The 19,775-nt window shown below is 57.2% G+C and overlaps 1 protein-coding gene across 1 annotated transcript; it reads left to right on the forward strand.

Moving 5' to 3' along the window:
- Positions 1-16,607: 16,607 nt before the first annotated feature.
- Positions 16,608-19,320, forward strand: SLC51A (solute carrier family 51 member A). The gene is made up of 9 exons (XM_062629049.1): positions 16,608-16,857; positions 17,036-17,130; positions 17,481-17,635; positions 17,750-17,823; positions 17,905-18,063; positions 18,197-18,308; positions 18,425-18,571; positions 18,715-18,820; positions 18,937-19,320. Exons 1-9 carry the CDS (start codon positions 16,823-16,825, stop codon positions 19,071-19,073), a joined length of 1,020 nt encoding a protein of 339 aa, XP_062485033.1. The 5' UTR covers positions 16,608-16,822; the 3' UTR covers positions 19,074-19,320.
- Positions 19,321-19,775: the final 455 nt, after the last annotated feature.

Consider the following 19,775-nt stretch of genomic DNA (forward strand, 5'->3'; position numbering starts at 1 on the left):
TTACTGGAGCCCACCTCACTGACAGGATGTAGACAAGTCCGACTATTAGCCAGAAGTGGCTCAATGCCTTTAACTCAAAGCACGACAAAACCCAACACTGCCAAAACACTTACAATTGCAAAGTCTCTTCTAGATAGCTATATTCTTTACCACTTTATGAAGGCAGTATGAGTTCTGCGCAATATCCCAGAGTAGCCAAGAGCAACTCTTCAAAAAGCATTTCAATCACTTGGATTTCTCTAGACAGTAAACTTATCTGCTGCAACTCAAAATAAAACTTCAGCATTTCTTCCTGAAAAGATGCTGGAAAAAGCTTTGTAAGTCGGCAACAAGACAGCTTGGGTTGGTGCAGGTGCTTAGGTTGTGAGCATGCAGCCCGAGTATGCCCTCAAGCAGTGCTGCTAAGAAATTACTTTGAACTGGTCTTTGGGTGCATATGGATTATCTTTCCACCTGGGAGCTCTGAAATATAAGCAGGCTTTATTTGGAGTTCAAAGGTTTAAAGTGGCCATCCCCTCATTTCACGTTCACCTTTCACTCAGGGCAAGAGTACGCAGAGTTGAATCCCCAGCAGCTTTTCCAAGTGACAATCTGAGGCCCAGGCTCCCAGCTGGCAGGCGGGGAACAACACGGCATGCATAAAAGGCAGACGAGCTACCCGAAGGGAACACTTAGGGAAGCACAATGGCCTGAGGCCATCACACCTGGCAGGGACGCTCCCTACTCCCCCAGGAGCACAGGGTCCCCCCGAGTCCCTCATAGCCCAAACCCCTTCACAAACAGGCCAGGCAGAGAGCCAGCACTCCGGGCACCTAACGGGGAAGGGAAGCTCCCTCCTCCCCCCACGCAGCCCAGGAGACGGCCAACAACCACAACCCCTCAAAAATAAGGAGAGCAGGAGGAAAAACCAACAAATAAAAGCATAGGACTGGGCTCCCGAGAGGGGCTGGGCGGCCCCTCTATCGCGGGCAGGGCCCGGCTGCGGGCTGCCCGATAAGCGGGCCGGGCGATACGCCGCCCGCCGAGGGCACGTCTCCCCTCCGCAGCGGAGCCCTGCCCGCCTTGAAGGTCAGGCGGTTATGGCAGCCTGCGCCACGGCCACGTGCTTGCGCGCACGCCCAGCCGCCAACGGGACTGCTGCTGCTGCTGCCACTGCACCGCCAGCGCGGGCCCTGCAGCCCCCGCACTCCTCTGGCCGCGCCGCGCTACCTCTCCCCGCCTCGCCTCAGGGCGGCCGCCACCCCTTCCTTCCCTCCCACCCGCCCGCCCGCCGGCCGCCCAGCGGGCCCCGCTGCTCACCGCCACCGCTCTCGCTCGCCCCGCCGAAACCCAACTACTGCAGCCACCGCCGCGACGCGGCCCTAGCCCTGCTCTGCGCGCCCCGCCCCTGCGCGCCGCGGGGCCAATCAGCGCGCCCGCCGCAGCCACAGGCGCGCGCGGCACGGCTCTCCCCGCCCCGCCTCGGGGTCCTTAAGGGCTGCTCTGAGGCAGGCTGTGCCGGGGGCCGGGGTGGTTCGTGCCCGGGCAGGGTAGGGGCCGCTCTGGTGAGCTTAGGTCCCGGAGCTGTGCAGGGGAGCGTCCTTGGCGCGGTGGCCCGCTACTGCTGCGCTGCTCAGCGCCCCCCTCCCGCCCGCTGCGGGAAAGGGATGTAAGGAAGCCGCGGTCTGTCAGAAGTGTTTCTGTGTGTCCCGCGGCTAGGGCTGGAAGCAGCACGGGCAGCAGCCTCTCGCGTAGGGACGGCGGTCAGACCCCTCTTTAGGTGTTCTAACACCTCTTAGATGTTCATACTGTGGACGGGTGTGCTCTTACCACAGCATGCTGCGGCCAAAAGAAGTAGCGGGTCAGTGATTGGGCATTCCCACCCTCTCTGTTTTGAGGGAAGAAAGCAGGAAGAATATTTTTCTCCCTGGGTGATGCAAACCAAACTCAGGGCTCGCTCTGGGTTGGGAAGTGCTCAGCATCTTCAGGTCCCAGCAAGTCATGCATGCTCAGGGCTGCCTTTTTAGACCTGAGCATGCAGAGGCACCCGGGGTGCCTTTCCTTCATGTTCTGCTACTTGAGGTTTCGGTTTTGTTTGCACAATGAGAAGAGTGTCAAGCCTTGACAAGATCCAGCTGCAGTAGTGCACAGAAGCACAGACAGCCCATCTGGTCCTCACCCCGGCCCTCCCCCTGGGGCAGGCAGAGCGATCCCATTCCATGGTGGGAGCTCCCTTGTGTGCAGAGCTTAGTTTTTAATAACCAGCAGGTGCAGAGTGGTGAGGTCCCCTGGTTTGTTTCTGAGGAACTTGAAGGAGAAGTAGAATGCGTTGGTCGTTTGACAGAATGAAGTTCTAGCACGCATCTTTCAGTAGGCTTCATAAGGTGGAGCAATGGGTAAAGAGGCAGCCCAGTGTTTTTAGAGTGAAAGTGGTAAATAATATAATGGGGAGTATTAGGAAACCCATAAACCACCCATGCCCTTTGCAAGTAAGTCTATCTCCAGCTGCGAGTGTGATGCTGGGTTAAGGCTTGCGGCTCGGCGAGGCACTGAATGGGCTGTGAAAGGAGCTCCCCCTGGCAGGGTCTCTCTCTGCCATAGCTTCCCAACGACTACCAGGGCTGTAATATTTGCTCTGCTTCCTTTCAGATGATGGCTAATCTCATACAGACCCCAACTAAATGGACCCTGCAGAACATCTTGCCCTCCTCAAACACCCACTGATGTTTGCTGCCTCAAGCATTGCCCATGGTCATTAGTGGGCCTTGGCTGTGGTTGCAGCTGGAGCCCTGTCTCTCTGGGCTCCAGCATGAACAGAGGTCCCTGTTTCCACCCTCGCTTCTTCAGCTCAGGGCATCCCTCAAAGGCATGACAGAAGCAGGGACTGCTTCAAGGTTTGTGTGTGTATGTGTTCTGCAATGCTGTGCTGATTTGCCCCTTTCTCATTAGAGAAAATAAATTGGTAGGCCTGGATTATTGCCTCAAATCCTCTCCCAGGAAAGAAGGACGGGAGCAGAAAGTTGGTAGTTTGTCAGAACACATGACTGCAAAGAGGATTATGCTTTGTGAAAAGCATTACATTCCTGCGCTGATAAAGGTGGGATTAGCTAGACATGAAATTCAATGCGTCTGTCTAGAGACAAACCTCCTGTAAAGCAGCTCTCAGGCAAGACGTACTGGTGGACGTGCCAGGAGGTTTGAGCCAGGTTCCAGTACAGAGGCAGTCTCCCCTCCAGGCCATGCATCAGCACATGTGGTGATGCCAGTCATGGGGGAACACTGCTGTCACTGCCGCAGAGCCCATGCTCAAGAGGCTCCCGGGAGTAACGCAGGAATGTAAGCCAGAAAGGGGCAGTCTGATTTGTTTCTCCCCATAGCTTCTGTGCATTGTGTCTGCTTTCCTGCTGCCGGAGGAGCTGCTGTGTGCCCCACTGTGCCAGCCCCGGCCTGCCCTGACAGATACTAGCTGCAGGTGTTTTCTCTTCCCTCTCACAATATGTTTGACTATGCTGAGCAGTTCCCCATTTCTATACATGCCAGGAAAAAGAGAAGAGAGCTGTCATTCTGGAAACTCAGATGGTTTTGCACGGGCAGTGAAATACCTTAAAATGAGAGTTCTTCAGGTGCAACATGGTACCTGAGAGCAGCTGAGCACCCTTTACATTGTGTTGGCTACAGACTTGGCGTGAGAGTGGCTGATGCCACCTCTTTTTGGCCTAGCACCTCTATTGTTTGCAGAGTGGTGCCTGTGCTGTAGATGATGCTGAGCTCATGTGCTCAGGCTGCCCCGCTTGGCCAGAAGGTTTTGTAAGGAACAGAGATAGCTAGAGCTGGGAAATGACCAAAGAAGGAGGGGGGGTGTAGGACTGATGACTGCTGACCTCTGATCCCTCATCCCAGGAAGACGTGTGGTCTCTGTGTGCATGACTTTAGCATGGCTCAGGCCCATAAAAACTAAGAGTCATCGCTCTCCACCTGGAGTTTTCTGCTTCCCAAAGACCAGGAGCATTTAAACTCTGAACTGGCTGCAGCAGACTTTTGTTTGAGCTCTGCTGCGCCATGCCATAGGTATCTGCGGCTTGCACCAAGCTCCTGCATGCTTCTGCCCGATCTGCTCCCTGCTTGGCTTGGCTCCTGCCTGCAGTTCAGTGCAGGAGCCTCCATGCTTGTCCTGACACCTCATTGTACCCCAGCTTCCATCAGGGCATTCCTCTTCCTTGCGTCTTGGCCCTGGTATGTTTGTCCCTGTTTCCTCTGAGCTTCTGAGGGGCTTGTGAGTGCCTTGACTCAGACTCAAATGCTCCACATTTCTTCGTGCAATACCCCATGATGTGACAGTGTTCCTCCTGCAGGATTAATGCTGAAACATGAGACCAAAATATGGGAAGGAAAATACAGTTTCACTTCAGTTTTGCATGGCTGACCCTCATGTGACCAGCTGTCCTATACACATTTTGGAAAGGCATTTGAAAAACAGAAGGAAAACAAGAGCATCAGAGGTAAGCAGGCTGGAAAGGATGACCAGTGCTTTGTGAACATCTTATCAAAAACAACACTGGGAGATTACTTGAGCACTTTTATGGCAAGAAATGCAGGGACTAACATGGCTCTTCAATCTGGAAGGGATGGAAAAGCCAAGATCCAAGTGCTGGAGCGAGGTGCCAAGCTGTGGGAGATATGATGGCTCAGGGGATGGGAGACAGGCAAAAGGCTCCTATGGGCTTTATGTTCTGCAAAACGGGCACTGCAGGGTGCAGGGCCAAACAGACAACAGGCACCTGGGGACAAAGGAAGGACTTTGATCTTCTGCCCTGTGTGTCAGCTGCTTCCTCTGCATCAGAGCCACTGAAAGAAGTGGCAGTGCCAGCTCCCTCCTTCCTGGAGCAGATTTGAGTGACACATTGGCTGTGCTTCCTGCTCAACTCATGGGCTGCACCAGCTCCTGAAAGGGAGCTGGGACACCCAGGTTTTTGCAACCTTGGAATCATGCTGCAAACCCACTCCATGCCAGGAATGGCAGGCATGGCTCCTGGGAGAGCCTGCCCTCCCTCCTCCTGTCTCTCCCAGCCACCAGTGCCATATCCAGTAATTTCACAATGCCATGAGTATCCCCTTGCTTGTGTTTTTGGGATTTGCTGCTGCCTTTCTCAACTGCCTTGACTTAAACAGGGGTGAGATATTTGGATCTGACCCTTGTAGAAAAAGCTATTGTGCTACGTTGGGAGAGGTCATCCCACCCTGCTCACTTCTGGCAATCCAGACACGCAAAGCCATGCTCTGGAGCTTGGCTCTTCAGCTGCAGTGCCAGCATGTGCTGCCATGCTGCCTGAAGAAGGAGGGGATCGTGGCAGGCACTGGTACCTGGGAAAGGATCTGCTGCCTCTCCTGTAGCAAAGGGGCTGTGGGGGAGGCAAGGATGGGCCACGTGCAGCCAGGAAAATGTGCTCGAGAGAGTGGAAACATGGCAGGTAATTCTGAGATCTGGCCACAGCTCCATCTTCCCTTCAAAATAACACCCTTGTTTGCTTCCTTCCCGAGGAAGCACCTGCATCTGGCCTGGCTCTCTGCATTGTCTGCATCTGACAGGTGGACAGGAGCCAGAAAGCATCAGGTACCTGGGGGAGAGACATGGGGTGAAGGCGGTGAAGTCCCTTCTTCCTTGGAAAGTGCAGACCTGGGGTATCCTGTGCTATCTCCTCCTTGGAGTCCTCCAGGGGTTGTTTTGCCTCTCTGCAGTGGGGAAGTTCACCTCTCCATCTCTCCTACCACACAAGGAGGGAAGTGAATGTGGTGATGCTCATTACCACTGCTCTGCTTGCCAGGGGCTGGGCACAGAGGGCCAGCATAGGTGTTCATGCTTGGACACTGTCAAAGTGGGATTAAAACAGGCTGGCTCTTCTAATGGGGCTTCCTTCTTTGCAAAGACTAGGGTTCACTGGGATTTTAACCCCCAGACCTCTGGGGACCCCTCTGTGCTCCTTCCACTAGTGACCCTGCCTACAGGGAGCAGGGCTGGCAGTTATCCCTGCTTTATCCTTGCTCAGAGGAAGCGGGGAGATGAAGCGATTAGCAAAGCGCAAGGCTTCAGCATTGCTTCCTGCCTGACAGTTACATCTTTTGGCAAGATGCTGTCCTTCCCAGGTGCAGCCAAGGGGAACAGCACCACAAGGACAAGCCCTTGGTGTGCGCAGGGCTGATACAGCTCCTGCCAACAGACAAAGTGCCCAGGCAGCCCTGCGGAGGGCAGCTGGGGCTGATGGAGATGGAGCAGGAGCTGTTGTTGACCTGGAGCCTTCAGTGGCACAGGGTCAGCCCGGCAAAGCTCCTCTATCTCAGCGGCTGCACCGCGGGGCTGTGCTTCTTGTCGCTGCGCTGATAGCAACTGCCCAGCGAGCCCGGCTGCTTTTATCTGGCGGTCAGGGCGGCTGCCGCTGCGGCAGGGGGGCTGCAGGGCTGGGTGCCGCAGACGGGTGGGTGTACAAACAAGCTCAGGATGTGAGCACAATAGCCAAAGACGGGCCTTTGGAAAGCAGGAGGACGCAGCGCGGCTGCCCTGGGGCGCATCAAAGGTCTGTCTTGCTCTGCACCGCCAAAAAAGCCTGTGTGTTTGATGGCTACCTGTGGACCTGGCCCCAGCATCGCGTCACACGAGGGGAAGAGGGTTTGAGTGGTGGGAAGCGGAAAGGGAAAAGACAGCAGTGGGGAGAGGGACGACACAGGAGCTGGAACACAGTCCCGGGGGGTTCTGCCTCCAGATCGTGGGTCGCCCACACGTTTCCTCCATCCCACTTTGTTCTGGTCCTTGCTGATCTGTATCTGTGAGCAGCATACAGCCCCTCTCTTTCCTCCTTCAGTCCACCTCCAGGCAAGCATTTCAGGCCACTTTTGCTAAGTGCTTTGTGTGCAATTTTGTAAGCACTTTTCTTGAATCAGCAATTGACACAGCTGGGGGGTGTTGGGGTTTTTCTCTTCCAGACTTGGTGGTTTGAATTCTAATCAGCCAGGGATGCCATCCAAAATTTGTGGTGTTTTGTTTCGAAGCCCACGTAGCCAGAAGGAAAGTGACTGTTGCCCAAAAACCTCAGAAAGCTGAGCTCTGAACGATGCCTCGATGGAGTTGTGGAAGGACATGAAGACGCTGTGAGAGGGGCCTGCTTTGTAAGCTGGACATGTGCCTGCCCTGCTGGAACCTGCAGTACCTGCTGAACCTCACTAGCAGGATCAGTGGGAAGGCCTGGGAAGGGGCTGGAAAGTTTTGCCTCCGATTTGCTCCACATTGTATGCACATGCTGCCTTATCCTTTGGATAAAGGACAGCCCAAGCCTGCTCTGTGGGAACCACCCTCTGCGATAAGGGCACGTGTTGACTCAGATTAGGCTTGTCCACTGCTGTTTTTATAAAGTGCATTTATTGGCAAAAGAGCAGCCCAAAGCACAAAGGAAAAGAACAATATAAAGAAGAAGCCAGCACCATGCACAGCATCGGAGGCTCTGCTGGGAAAAAGTACCCCCAAGGCGGCTGGACGATGGTTCTGCTCTTGAGAAGCGGCTGTACTCTAAAGAAGCTGGCCCCAGGCAACCTGGAGCAGCAGGCTAAGCCAGTACCTCCTCTCTGGGTTTCTGATTGCAGGGCTTTCCTGGCCTCCGTGGCTTTTCTGCTTTTGAAGCCATTGTCAGGGTAATTAAAACCTCCCAGACAGATGCGGGAGCCATTGCCAACCTAAGGTTTGGCTTTGTTCTGTCCACCTGCTGGAAATGCCTTGTTTTAGGGCAGATTAATGCCTCACAGTAATATATGAAGGCAAAGAGGGGTCTTTAATTGGGGTGGGATTAGCACAGCAGGGCTGGGCAGGGAGAGCAGGAGCTTTCTCTCTACCTACTAATTGTCCCTTTTCTGCACTGGCAGTGGCTGTGGCACCTGCCCATGGCTGCCTGCATGCCAGCTTTGTGCTACGGGGGCCCAGGCGATGCCATGTGCCTTGTAGGTTTTACAGAGCAGAGGGTGAGATGCAGTGTGCAAACAGGGGACCTCTGGCAGCCAGAGGGCTGGGGATGCTTTTGGCACTCAGGTGCCTGGCATAGCCCTAGGCGGCTCATGCCTTTCCCTTGGGCTGTTGTGGGATCCCAGGGGCTGAGCTGTGTTGCAGGGGCTGCAATCTGCAGCCAGACCCTGCCCTGGATACAGACAAGCAGCAGGCATGGGTCATTTAAATGTGAGCCGGCATGTGAAGCAGGGCAGTGCCTCAAGGGCAGATCTCCTGGGGGGTGTGTGGCTGGAGAAAGGCCATGACTCTCCCAGCTCTGGGAATCAAGAGATAAGCAGCCCTGTGCCTCGGCCAAGCTGCTGACCTTCCCATCTGTGCTGGTCTGCCCCATGACAGCCTTCTGCCCCAGGAAGGCACTTGTCCCCCCATGTCCCCTTCAGAGGGACAGGGTGCCAAAGGCAAATGTCCATGGTGGGCTATGCAGAGGCACAACCTTGTCTACCCTCTCCCTGTTTTGGCAGGCATCCTTTGGGATGCACACATGGCAGAGCCAGGCCACTGCTCAGCTGGAAAAGCTGACTTTGAAAATGTCTGTGTTTTTGTCTCAATGTGGCCTGAAAGTTTAAGTCTTTCCTGCAGCTAAAAGAACTCTCTGGTCAAGTCAATGGAAACAATCTCTGCTCCTCCCTTACCCACTTCCCCAGTGGAGAGCTGGCTGGTATTTGTTCTTAACTTCTGACTTAGTCATCCTTGGCCTGTATGGGAATGGCCAGCAGGGACAGTTTCCAGCACCAGCCTCTCCTTTAGCTCTGCTTGGCTCAATCTGTCCACAAGAACTGCCCCGGGGGCTGCTGCACCCCCCATGTTGGTGCAGGCACCTGCCCTGGCTCCCTCCTCAGCTGGGTGCAGCTGTGGGTTGTGTTGGGTGTGATTACCCCTCTTTGGAGAAAGCGCCTTTCTTTGCCTGTGCACGTCCCAGCATCTTTTACAGCTTCCTCCAGATGTGAATTCAGAGGTTTTATTTATTACCCCATGATGCAAAATGGGCAAAGCAGCATGTGGTTATGTGCACCTCTTTGGAGGAATTAGAGCTGCCACAGCCCTCCCTCCCCTCTTCCTCCTTGTTATGGGGGCCTGGGGGTAAAACTCCTTGTCCCTTTGCTTTGTGCCCAAGCAGGGTCTTGGGGGAACAAGTGAGTCCCAGGAGACAGGCTTGTCCAGGGCTGAGTGTTGCTTTGCTGTCAGCAAGCAAGAGCTGGTGATGCTGGGCCCCTGCCACCCAACAGGGTGTTGTGCTTACAGGCGTGGATGCCATCCTGGTGGGCAAAACCACATGTACCCACACATTTATGTCTCAAGTATGGGCACACACGCACATGTACATCCACATGTATGCCCCTGTCCACACACACACCCGATGCACACTCACATGTCTGCCCACAGCTCTTGAGTATACCCAGCCCTCCCCACCACACTGCCTGCTTGCCTACCAAAGCAAGAAGGAGCGGGCAGCGGAGCTGGAGCACTGGATTCAGCACCAGTGGAAGTGACGAGGGAAAAGGAGATGTTTTTCTTGGTTCTGCTGAACTGCACTTGGGATGTTTTCCACCTCCCACCTGTGATGGGAGGCAGCATCACTCAGGAACAGCCCTGATCTGCTGAAGACCCACCGAGGGCCAAAGGCTTTCCCCTGGCAACTGGGACCACTCACTGTGCCTGACCCATGGCCATTGTGGGTGTCCCTGTGGGGTGGCTGGAGGGTGTTGTGGAGCCGGGAGGGCTCAGGGCCATCAGGGAAGGCGCACCCCCCTTCCATAAACACTGTGTCTCTACTGGCTCTCTGCGAAAATATTTGTCTGTCTGAGGCAGGGCTTTAAAAACTCTCAGCATTTTCACCTGTGAGCTTCTTGCAGGCGGCAGACAAGTATGAAAATAAAGATCCCAACCAAAGAAAACGCCCGCAGCCCACACTTTAGCTCATCATTCCCCCAAAGCAAACATCAGCAGTGATGTGCAGCAGTTTAGGTGGCTGCAGCAGAGAAGGCCCCTCTGTTTTTCAAACAAGGTGCCTTTTCATTCAGAGGTTGGCGGCAGCCCTAAGAAACCAGAGGCATTTCACTGGGGCCCCTGGTGGAAATGCAGATGTTGCCTTACGGCAGCAAAACACCTCTTTGCATCCGAAGCCCGGGAGCTGGGAGGAAGCGGCGCCCGAGGGTGTTGACTGCAGCATTTCCGCAGGATCCCCCCAGCGGGGTTGGGGACCGCCGGCCGTTTGTTCGTGCCCTTTGAAGGAGACAAAGCCCCTGCCATGGCTTGGTCGCTTCCGCTCCGGCCGAGCGCGGCACCGTCGGACGTGGGGCTGCTGGGAGGAAAAGCAAACAGAAGGGAGGCCAGAAGGACCGGGCAGAAGGAGGGGATGTTGTCAGGTGCCCCATCTGCGAGACGCTGTTCGAAAGGGAGGAGAATGTTGGAGCCATCAAAGCTCTTCTGATGGCCTTGGTCCAGATGGAGAAGGGTTTGATCCAGATGCTGCCAGGCTTCTTCCCACTCACAGTGGGCTCCCCTTTCTCTCACATCAGGGCAAGCCCCACTGCTCTCCTCTACCCTGGAAGACAGACCCTTGGAATGACAGCTATGGACTCCTGGGCACTATGAAGGGCAGCAGACTGCCCTGGCCATCCCCTTCAGTCACTTTTGGGGCTGGGGGAACCCTTGGGCAGGAGCAGCAGGGTTAGTCCCTTGGGAGCACTGGTTTGTAAGCGTGATTGAGGTTACAGCTCAGGCGATAAGGATGAGCTGTCCCACTTGAGGGCACACCCATCCCAGCTCACTGCAGTTCATATAAGATCCTATACAGTATATAAGGTCATATACATATTTATAGATGTGTGAGTATACATTATGTATGGCTTTTCAATGAATATATGGTCAGCCTCAGAAATTTTGGGAAGGGGCATTTTGCTGACATGAATTGCAGAGTTGGGCTGCCTTGCAAGCAGGTTCCCTGAGGGATGGCCCCTCTAGACACTCTAAGACAGACGTGGTGATGCTCCTCATTGTGCCAACATCCCACTTCTATCCCCAGCCTCGCCCTGCAGCACGGGAGCCTGGTCAGGGTGGCCGCACCTGTGGGGACACACAGACCTGCCTGGGGAATGGGGACAGGAGTGTCCCTGGGGGTATCACCAGGGTTGTGCACAGGAGCTGGCCCCATGGCCATGACTGGGCAGTGTTTCTGAGAGCGGAGCTGTTGGGGAGCAGGGAATAGGGAGATTTTGGCCACTCACCCTCTGAACCACTTCTGCTTCCCAAGAGGGCAAAGAGGGGGATGATGAAACATCTGAGACATGGCTTTTCCATGAACTAGCGTGCTGCTCTGGTTAGTGAGAATCCCCAGCTCTCCCTCACACTCCCTCATGTGATGCATGCCTTTGTTCTCACCCCAACATCACTGTCACTAGTGCGTCCCATTGCCCATGGCTGGGAAGGGAGCTGCAGTGGGAATGATCCTTGCCCCCTTGCGCTAGGAGAAGGGGGATTCTTCCTGCCCAGGATGGGAAGCTGAGGCCAGCAGGACTCCAACCCCACCGAGCCCCTACGAGGCCGACTGTTCTCCTGGTGACCCTGCAGCAGGGGCTGGAGACAGCCATGTGGCTCCAAGGGCAGCGTGTCCCCATCTGAAATGCCAGCTGGATCTGTAAATAACACCTGGCATGGGGCTCTCCTGGCACCGGACTGAGGAGACTGAGCCCTCTCTGCTGCTGTGCCCAGGGCTCCTTCCCCATTGTACAGACGGGGAAACTGAGGCACGGTGGGGTCCTTGACCCTTCCTAGCAGCGAGCCTGTGATGCAGTCCTATGGGTTTGCAGGGCTCTGGAAGATGTTTTCCAGTGGCAGAGCGACTTTTCCCTGCTGGGAAGGGGAGGGTTTGAGGGTGGCTGTTGCTGCCAGGGGTTCCACACATTGTGCCACCCTCTCGGGGGAGCCAGGGCACCTTCCCCTGCCCACAGGTGTCTCACACCCCTGCAGTAGCCCCCCACCCTCCTCACCCCCTGCTTCCTCCTGGCCATATCTCCCAGGGATGGCAGCTCCCACCCCCCCGGATGCCTCCTGGGGCAATCTGTGGGGACCACACGGGCCTTATCTGCGAGCTGGCCATGGGCAGGACTCCCTGCCACCCCTATCAGTGAGCCAGCTCCTGAGCTGGAGCCGGGGGGAACTAGCCCCATCCTGGCTGTGTTGGGGCCAGGGCTGGGGGCATTGCATGGCCCTACAATGACCGCTGCAGGGGGATGCTCATGGTGCCTGGGACCCCTCTCTGACACTGCTGGATTTGAAAGGCTTCAGCCGAGGTTGTCACACTGTGTGGCTGTGGATGGTGGTGGAACACACACCAAGTGGATGGTGCAGCAGCCTCATGTGACCACCAAACTCTCAGCAGCAGTTTCCTCATTGTGGTGATGCTTGCAGGAGTGGGGGACAGAGCCCTGGGAAAGGCTTTCCTGTCCCTGTCAAAAGCCTGGTTGACCTCAATGTTTTATTTATCTCTCTTGAGTAGTGCCCACTCTCCTGCTTCTAGCAGCTCGGTGGAGTGCTGTTGGGATGCTAGCCAGCTGCAGATGCTGCCTCTCCCCTGAGCCCTTGGGGTGTGGGGTAGCAGGGTCATCTGTGGTCTTGCAGAATGTGGGCATCCCTGTGGTGCCAAGCATCCCCCTGCGCCTCAGGGTCCCATTGCTTCATGGCTGCTGGTGCTGCCTGGCACAGGGACCGAGCAGAGTGAGGGATGTCCCTTGGGAGAGGGAGTTCTCCATCCCACTGAGCAGGGACTGTCCCTCTGTGCGCTGGGACACCAGTGACCATGGATCACCAAAAGCTCAGGGTGAAGATGTTTATTGTTCAGCTGTTGGATGGACCAGAGCCTGAACTGGGTGTGAGGTTCTTACTCCTTGGCATTCTTGCTTTCCACTGCAGCCCCAGGATCTGGGTGGGAGAGGAGAGCATAGGGAGGAACAAATTTTGGCTTCCTATTAGGGCTTTGAATGAGGGTTTTGCATCCTTGCCATGTCCTCTCCATAAGGAAAATAGTAATGGTCAGCTGGGAGCTCACCGTGCCTGCTGGAGTCTGCCCATCTGGCCATAACCGCAGGGAATTAGACATGGGTGGAAAACTGTCTAAAACCCACCCAAATATTTGCATTTCAAGCACTTTTCCAAGTTTTGGGGAACGCTGACAAAGCAGCAGTGTGGGCGATGCAGGCTCACTGGGGCGGTCTGCACGGGGTTTTGGGGGCAGGATTTCAATGGTCAAACAGCTTTGGTTAAACTAAAACAGCAACTGAGCAAACAGGGAGATTCGGCAGTGCTCCCACTGCTCCTCTGCCAACTCCTCATGGCAATACAGCCGCCCCACTGCAGAGGAGCCTTCAGACCACCCTTGCCCTGGTACAGGGGGTACATGGCTCTGGTCTCAGTACTCCCAGTCGAAGGGGTTTTGAGCATGAAAGGGGCTTCTCATGCCTGGAACATCTCAGGGGTCTGGGGCTGAGGCTGAAGTTGAGCTGGTGGGGATTGCCCGGAGCCTTTGTGGCTGCCCCATCCTATCCGTGGGAGAGGATGCTCACCTGCTGTTTGGCTCCTGCCCATCCTGACAGCTTCTGACTGTAGTAGCAGCCTGTGTGGAGAAGGGTGACTGGGGAAGAAGGGACTGCCCACCCCAAGCATGGACTGGGGCTGGAATAGGAGAGAAGTTTGGGGGGACCTGGGGCTACCCCATCCCGCTGCATTTCCCCTCTCCACACCCAACTCTGCCAGCTCCTGGGGCAGGTCAGAGCAAGCAAGCTGCAGGCATGTCCTGTCCTGCTGTTGCAGGGAGGGCTCAAGGCCATGGGCTGCAGGGGTGAGAGCCCAGCATGTCCCTGGGGGACAGCTCTGGGCTGGTGACACGAGCAGGATGGTGACAGATGTGTCCTGGCCCCATGTGGGGTGAGGCAGGGTGGGCTTGGGCACAGTGATGCGGCTGGGGCCTCGGTGCAGGTAGAGGGGGGTCTGTGCTGCCGGCTGCCACTGCTGCATCCGGCACCAAGGGGGGATGGAGAGGGGAGTGTGTGCAGTGATGGAGGCCCCTGTGCGTATGTACATGCATGGTGGGACCAGCTCATGCAGAGCATCGATCTGTTGGGCTCTTCCCCACAGCTTGGGGTCCAGCCATGTCTTGTATCCCCTCCTGTGCTGGTGGGATGCTCCATGCCCCACAGCCACACCTGGCACCTCAGTCTGTGCTGTGCCTGGGGAAAGCAGGAGACTCAGAACTCAATCTGGTAGACAGTGATGAGAAGGGTCATCATCATGCTGGATCAGTGAGTCAGGGACAACAGATACAGGTATGCTGGGCAGGGGGACTAGAGTGTGCCTCCACGGAGTGGGCACCCATGAGTGGTGCTGGCCCCAGGGCTGTGTGCAGGCAGGGGAATAGGTTCCTGCACGTGACAGCCTGGGTGGTGCAGCACATGTATGTACGTGCTAGGGCATGGCTCTGCCTCCCTGGGGCAAGGATACGTGCAGATCACTGCCATGGCGATGGACCACGGGGCAATGAGCACCAAGAAGATGAGGCAGAACAGCAGGACTACCATGATGTAGCCCGCCGTGACCATCACAAAGAGGCAGATGCAGCCAGTACCACAGGAGCTAATGTGTTCCTTCAGCCATAGGCAATGCTGGTTAAACTGGTGCAGTGCAGGGGTTTTAGCTGATGTGGGGGGCCCATAGGCCCTGTGCACCCCACAGCTGTGGCTGCCCTCTGCACTGTGCTGCACACAGGGGCTGTGTATGCAGCGAGGGGGTGTTGTGCTTGTGCAAGGCAGGGGTGAGTGTGTTTGTGTGTGCAAGGGTTATGCAAGGGATGTCTGAGGGCACAGGGCTGGGTGTGCAGCGTACACGATGTATGGACAGGGGTATAGGGGAAACATGGAGAGCTGCGCATGCTGGGTGCATTGTATAGGGCTAGGTGTAGGGTGCAGTGTGTAGGGGCTGCAGGGAGTAGGGCTGAGTGTGCAAGGTATAATGTATAGGGATGGGTGTAGGGCTGAGTGTGCAAGGTGTAATGTATAGGGATGGGTGTAGGGCTGAGCATGCAAGCTACATGCAGTGTGCAGCATGCAGTGTGCCAGGTTAGGTGTAGGAACACAGTATATAGGGCAGGATGGGGCGGTATGTGGTGTGTAGGGACAGGTGTATGGGGCTTAGTTATGGGGCTGAGGGATGGGGTGGGTAGAACCTGGTGTCCACAGCACTTCAGGCATACACAGAGCCCCCAGGATCCATGTCTCTCACCTCCATGGAGCAGTTGAAGCAGGGATAGCAGAGGATGTGTGGCCAGCAGTGACGGTGGCACCCGTGCAGGCAGTGCTGTCTCGCTGTGCTGCAGAGCCCCTGCTTCAGACTGTCCTCCCGTTGCTGCAGGACACACATGGGGAGACTGTGTCGCCATGGAGCCACCCTGCCATGAGGCAGCCCCTGCTCCCCTGCCACCCCACCAGGCTGGAGGAGTCCTAGGTTGACTATGCGAGGCAGGACCAAGATAGTGAGAGACAGGAGGAAGAGGGTGGAAGCATGATGTGCAGGGCTAGCTGTGGCACCTGCAGGCAAGGGTACAGGGGGGCTGGGGCTAGACCCTGGGGCTGCTGTGGCAGAGGTGGAGAATGGGCAGAGTCTTGGGGTGCTCAGCCCCAGGGGCTGCTGGAGCAGGGGGTGGTGGGGAAGAGGATGCAGATCCAGGCTGTTTGAGCTGATGCCTGGTTCTAGCATCTTGAGGACAATGGAGTCAAACAGCAGCTCTGCTGCTCCACGTCCCCAGGGGGGTCTGGGGTGACTTACAGGAGGGAGGCCAGCAAGCTCAGGTAGATGAGGGGTGCTGAATCAAAGCAGGGTGGGAAACTGCATGATGGGATGGGCAGCTGTGGAGCCCTGGCCTCACAGAATGGATCCAACCACAGCAAAATATCACCCCATTCCATTCCCATGGCAACTGCAGCATCCCATGCCGGGGTGCAGGGGACCCATTTGGGATGCAGCTGCCACTCTGGCTTCATCAGGAGCCCACTGTCAAAAGGGCAAAGGGTTGGGGCTCTAAGGTCCCTGGGGGCCTAGTATAAATGAGCCCTCATTTTCCTTGGGGTGCTGGGAGGACACCAGGAGCCACGAACACCCCTGAGACCCATGAGGATGCAGGGATCCATCTAGGACAAAGACACACTGCTCCCCAAGCCTGACGCCCCAGCTCCCCACCCCAGTGTGCTCCCTCCATCCCACATTGCCTTCCCAGGCCCGCCCTGCTGCTGTCCCAGGGTCTGGGCGCTGATCCGGGCCAGCCCTGCCCTCTAGTGCCGTGGGACCGACTGCTCCCATCAGGGCTCAGCGCTGCAGGGCGCTGTGAGCTGAGCCGTTGCCAACTGCTCACACAGACACAGCGCTGTGCGGGGCCCGGCAGGCTCCACCGCCCGCAGCATCACCTCCCGCCCGGGCACTGCTGCTGAGGGGACAGGCGGTGCATCCCGGACCCCATGTGGCACCATGAGCCCATGTCCATGCTGCCCGAGGGGGTGCACAGGCAGGGTCACCACAGCACGGGTGCCCGGTGCCCCCGGGAGGCGGAGGCGCGCTGGCACGGGTGATGTCCGCCTGCCGCGGCTCGCCGGGTCGGTAACCGAGCGGCCGAGGGCACGGCAATGGGCGCGGGCAGCGGCGGAGGCTGCTGGTTAAACTGGAACGAGGCGCGGCGTCCTCCCCGCGTTCCCTGCCCTGGGACTCTGACCCCGAGGCGAGCGGTGCTGGGACGGAGCCGCGGAGGAGCAGAGCAGGATGGACGCCGCCATGGAGCTGGCAGACGACCCTAGGTGGGTGCCGGGACCCCCGCGCCTCTTTGCGGCCTGGCAAATCCAGCTTTTTGGGGGAGGATTTGGGTTATTCCCTCTATAAAGGAACGGAGGTGTTTGTGGGTGAGGCGAGCCAGCCGGGGGATCGCGGAGACCCTGCGGGCCCGGGTCCGTGCGGCTCTCCTCTTCCTTCCCGCAGGTTCCCTCGCCCACTGGTGGAGATGCTGATGAGGAACTTCAGCGTGCCGGCAGCATGCTTCTCCCTACCTCCCACCTCCCGGCACCTGCTGCAGCGTAGGTCTGGGGACCGGGGGGAACCCTCCTTTTGCCAGTGGCAGAACAGGGCAGGGAAGGAGGAGGCAGGATGGATGTGGACAGTGCAGGCAGAGGCAGCCATGAGGAAGGGGGAGGCAGCAGGGTGCTGCCAGGGCCTCAGCCTCCCACCCCATAGCCCTGCCTGCAGGGATGGGGGCAGCACCAGGGCAGGAGACATGGGAGCAGTGGGGCAGAAGCACCAGCTCCAGAATGGCCAGAAGGATGCAGTAAGGGGCTTCCCAAACCTGTGGAGTGGTTGGTCATGCGGCAGTGGTGGCCCCAAGGGGGACTAGAGGAGACAGAGCTGGTTTCTCATTACTCCCCTGCAGAGCTGGACATGGCCCAACTCGCCATCATGGGTCTTGCCACCATCATGACACTGCTGTCGGTCGCAATCTTTGTGGAAGAGGTTTTCTACCTCATCCGCAAGATCCGCTGCCCCATCAAGATGAAGACCCTCTGCTGGAGCAGCTCAGCCCCTACGGTGAGCTGAAGAGTGAGGATGGTGGGGACATCACCCAGGGGGCCAGGGCCACCCAAGGGCTGCCAGCCCACAGGAGTGGGGAGAAGCAGTGTGCCAAGCTTGTGTCTGCCCCAGGTTGTGTCTGTGGTCAGCTGCTTCGGGCTGTGGATCCCACGCTCCATGATGGTGGTGGAGATGGCTACCACAGCGTGAGTATCACCTACCCCAGAGCAGTGGCACCAGTGAGCCCACAGGGCTTGACCTGCCTTCCTCCTCCTCCTCCTTCACAGGTACTTTGCTGTCTGCTTCTACCTCCTGATGCTGGTCATGGTCGAGGGCTTTGGGGGGAAGGAGGCAGTGCTCAGCACCCTGAAGAATGTGCCCATGGTTGTCAGCACTGGGCCCTGCTGCTGCTGCTGCCCCTGCCTGCCCCGAATCACCATGAGCAGGTCAGGGAGAACTGGGGTAACCCCCTGCCCCTGGAGAGGGCTATCACACCCCACTACTGCTGGGGGGAAAGAGGAGCCCCTGGGCCAGGGCTTGGGGACCTCAGGGTGCTAATGATCTCTCTTGCTGTGTCAGGAGAAAGCTTAAGCTGCTGATGCTGGGGACTTTCCAGTACGCCTTCTGCAGGGCAGCTGGCGTCTTCCTGGGGCTGGTGCTGGCCACCGATGGGAACTACAACCCTGCTGATGTGAGTGCCAGTTCAGAGAGGCGGGCAGGGTGACACCCTGATGGAGAGCCTCCACCAGCCCTTGCCTTGCCTAGCAGCTCTTTCAGCCCAGGTGTGTTTCTGTGTGTCCCCCCCAGATCTCAGCAGAGAGTGTGGCCCTCTGGATCAACACCGTGGTCGGTGCCTCCACGCTCTTTGGGCTGTGGGCCCTGGGCATCCTCTTCCGGCAGGCACGGCTGCACCTGACCGAGCAGAACATCAAGGCCAAGTTTGCCTGTTTTCAGGTGAGCTCCCATCCTGCCAGGCTCCATGCAAGCATGAAGGGGACAGGGAGGAGATGGGGCAGGCTGTTGGAGAGTGGGGAAGGTGAAGGGCAGGAGCCTGGCAGTGGTGCAGCCTGCACTACCTCACGTGTTGGTGGTTGTAGATCCTCCTCCTCCTGACGGCACTGCAGCCCGCCATCTTCAGCATCCTGGCCAACAACGGCAGCATCGCCTGCTCGCCACCCTTCTCCTCCAAGGCCAGGTCGCAGCGTAAGTCGGGAGATGGGGGAGCAGTGGTACGTGCTCCTGGCTGAGCTCCTCCATTGCACATGGGGAATGGGCATGGTGGACGAAGGCGGCTTCAAACAACCCTTCTCCTTTTCCAGAGATGAACGTGCAGCTGCTGATCCCGCAAACCTTCATCTTGGCAGTGGTGACGCGGATATACTACCGCAAACAGGATGACAAGCCAGGCTATCAGCCTGTCTGCTTCACGCCTGCATGCACCAGCACCAAGCCGTGAGCAGGAGGGAGCAACTGGGGTGCCAAGGGGCAGAATGAGGTGAGGGGCTGTTCTGCCTGTACACCACCTCCTCCTCCTCCAACCCTGGGGAGCTACTGGCAGCAGAGGAGGCAGAGGGGAGAAGAACATCTTGGCATGGGGTGAAAGGGTCCAAAACCTGAAAGCTACGAGCCAAAGGGATCTGTGAAGCTGCCTCCAGCCTGGGGGTCTCTTATCTGGCACTGAATAAAGATAAGTTTGTACCTGAGGCTTGCACTGGTGACTGGGCTCAGACTGTCTCTTGCCCAGGCTGGCTGCGAGATGACTCCACACAGAGAGAAGATGACGGAGCCCAGACCAGGACAGCTATGGCACGGGCCTGTCACAGGGTGCTCAACACCCGGCTGCAACACTGACCTCTGGGTGCTGCTTGCTGGGGTCCAAGGCACTGCCAGGGCAGCAACATTTTCTCCTGAGACCTCTGGTTGGGTCTGGCCTGTTCCTGAGAGCACAGTAGGAGCATCCACATCTGCCAGCCTGGGGCCAGGCAAAGGAAGAAGCCTTGAAGCACCTTTGTAATACAGGCTATTAGTTAACGCTACCTTAACCAGCCTTGTCCAGGATGTGCTTTGGTAGCAGTATCTGCTCCACACTTAGAACAGAGGTGGACATGAGGAGGAATGATGGCTTGCAGAAACCACTAGGTAATCTTTTGACCTGCAA

Source organism: Pezoporus occidentalis, unplaced genomic scaffold (genome assembly GCF_034315485.1).
Source record: "Pezoporus occidentalis ecotype Australia unplaced genomic scaffold, CSIRO_AGI_Poc_V1 ctg327, whole genome shotgun sequence".
In the NCBI taxonomy this organism is placed as follows: domain Eukaryota; kingdom Metazoa; phylum Chordata; class Aves; order Psittaciformes; family Psittacidae; genus Pezoporus; species Pezoporus occidentalis.

Excerpts from the sequence above, each read along its gene's own strand:
- SLC51A (XM_062629049.1), top strand. The coding sequence starts at position 16,823 with ATGGACGCCGCCATGGAGCTGGCAGACGACCCTAG. Across the intron at positions 18,309-18,424 it reads GGAACTACAACCCTGCTGAT|ATCTCAGCAGAGAGTGTGGC; the intron begins GTGAGTGCCAGT and ends TGTCCCCCCCAG. Across the intron at positions 18,572-18,714 it reads CCAAGTTTGCCTGTTTTCAG|ATCCTCCTCCTCCTGACGGC; the intron begins GTGAGCTCCCAT and ends TGGTGGTTGTAG.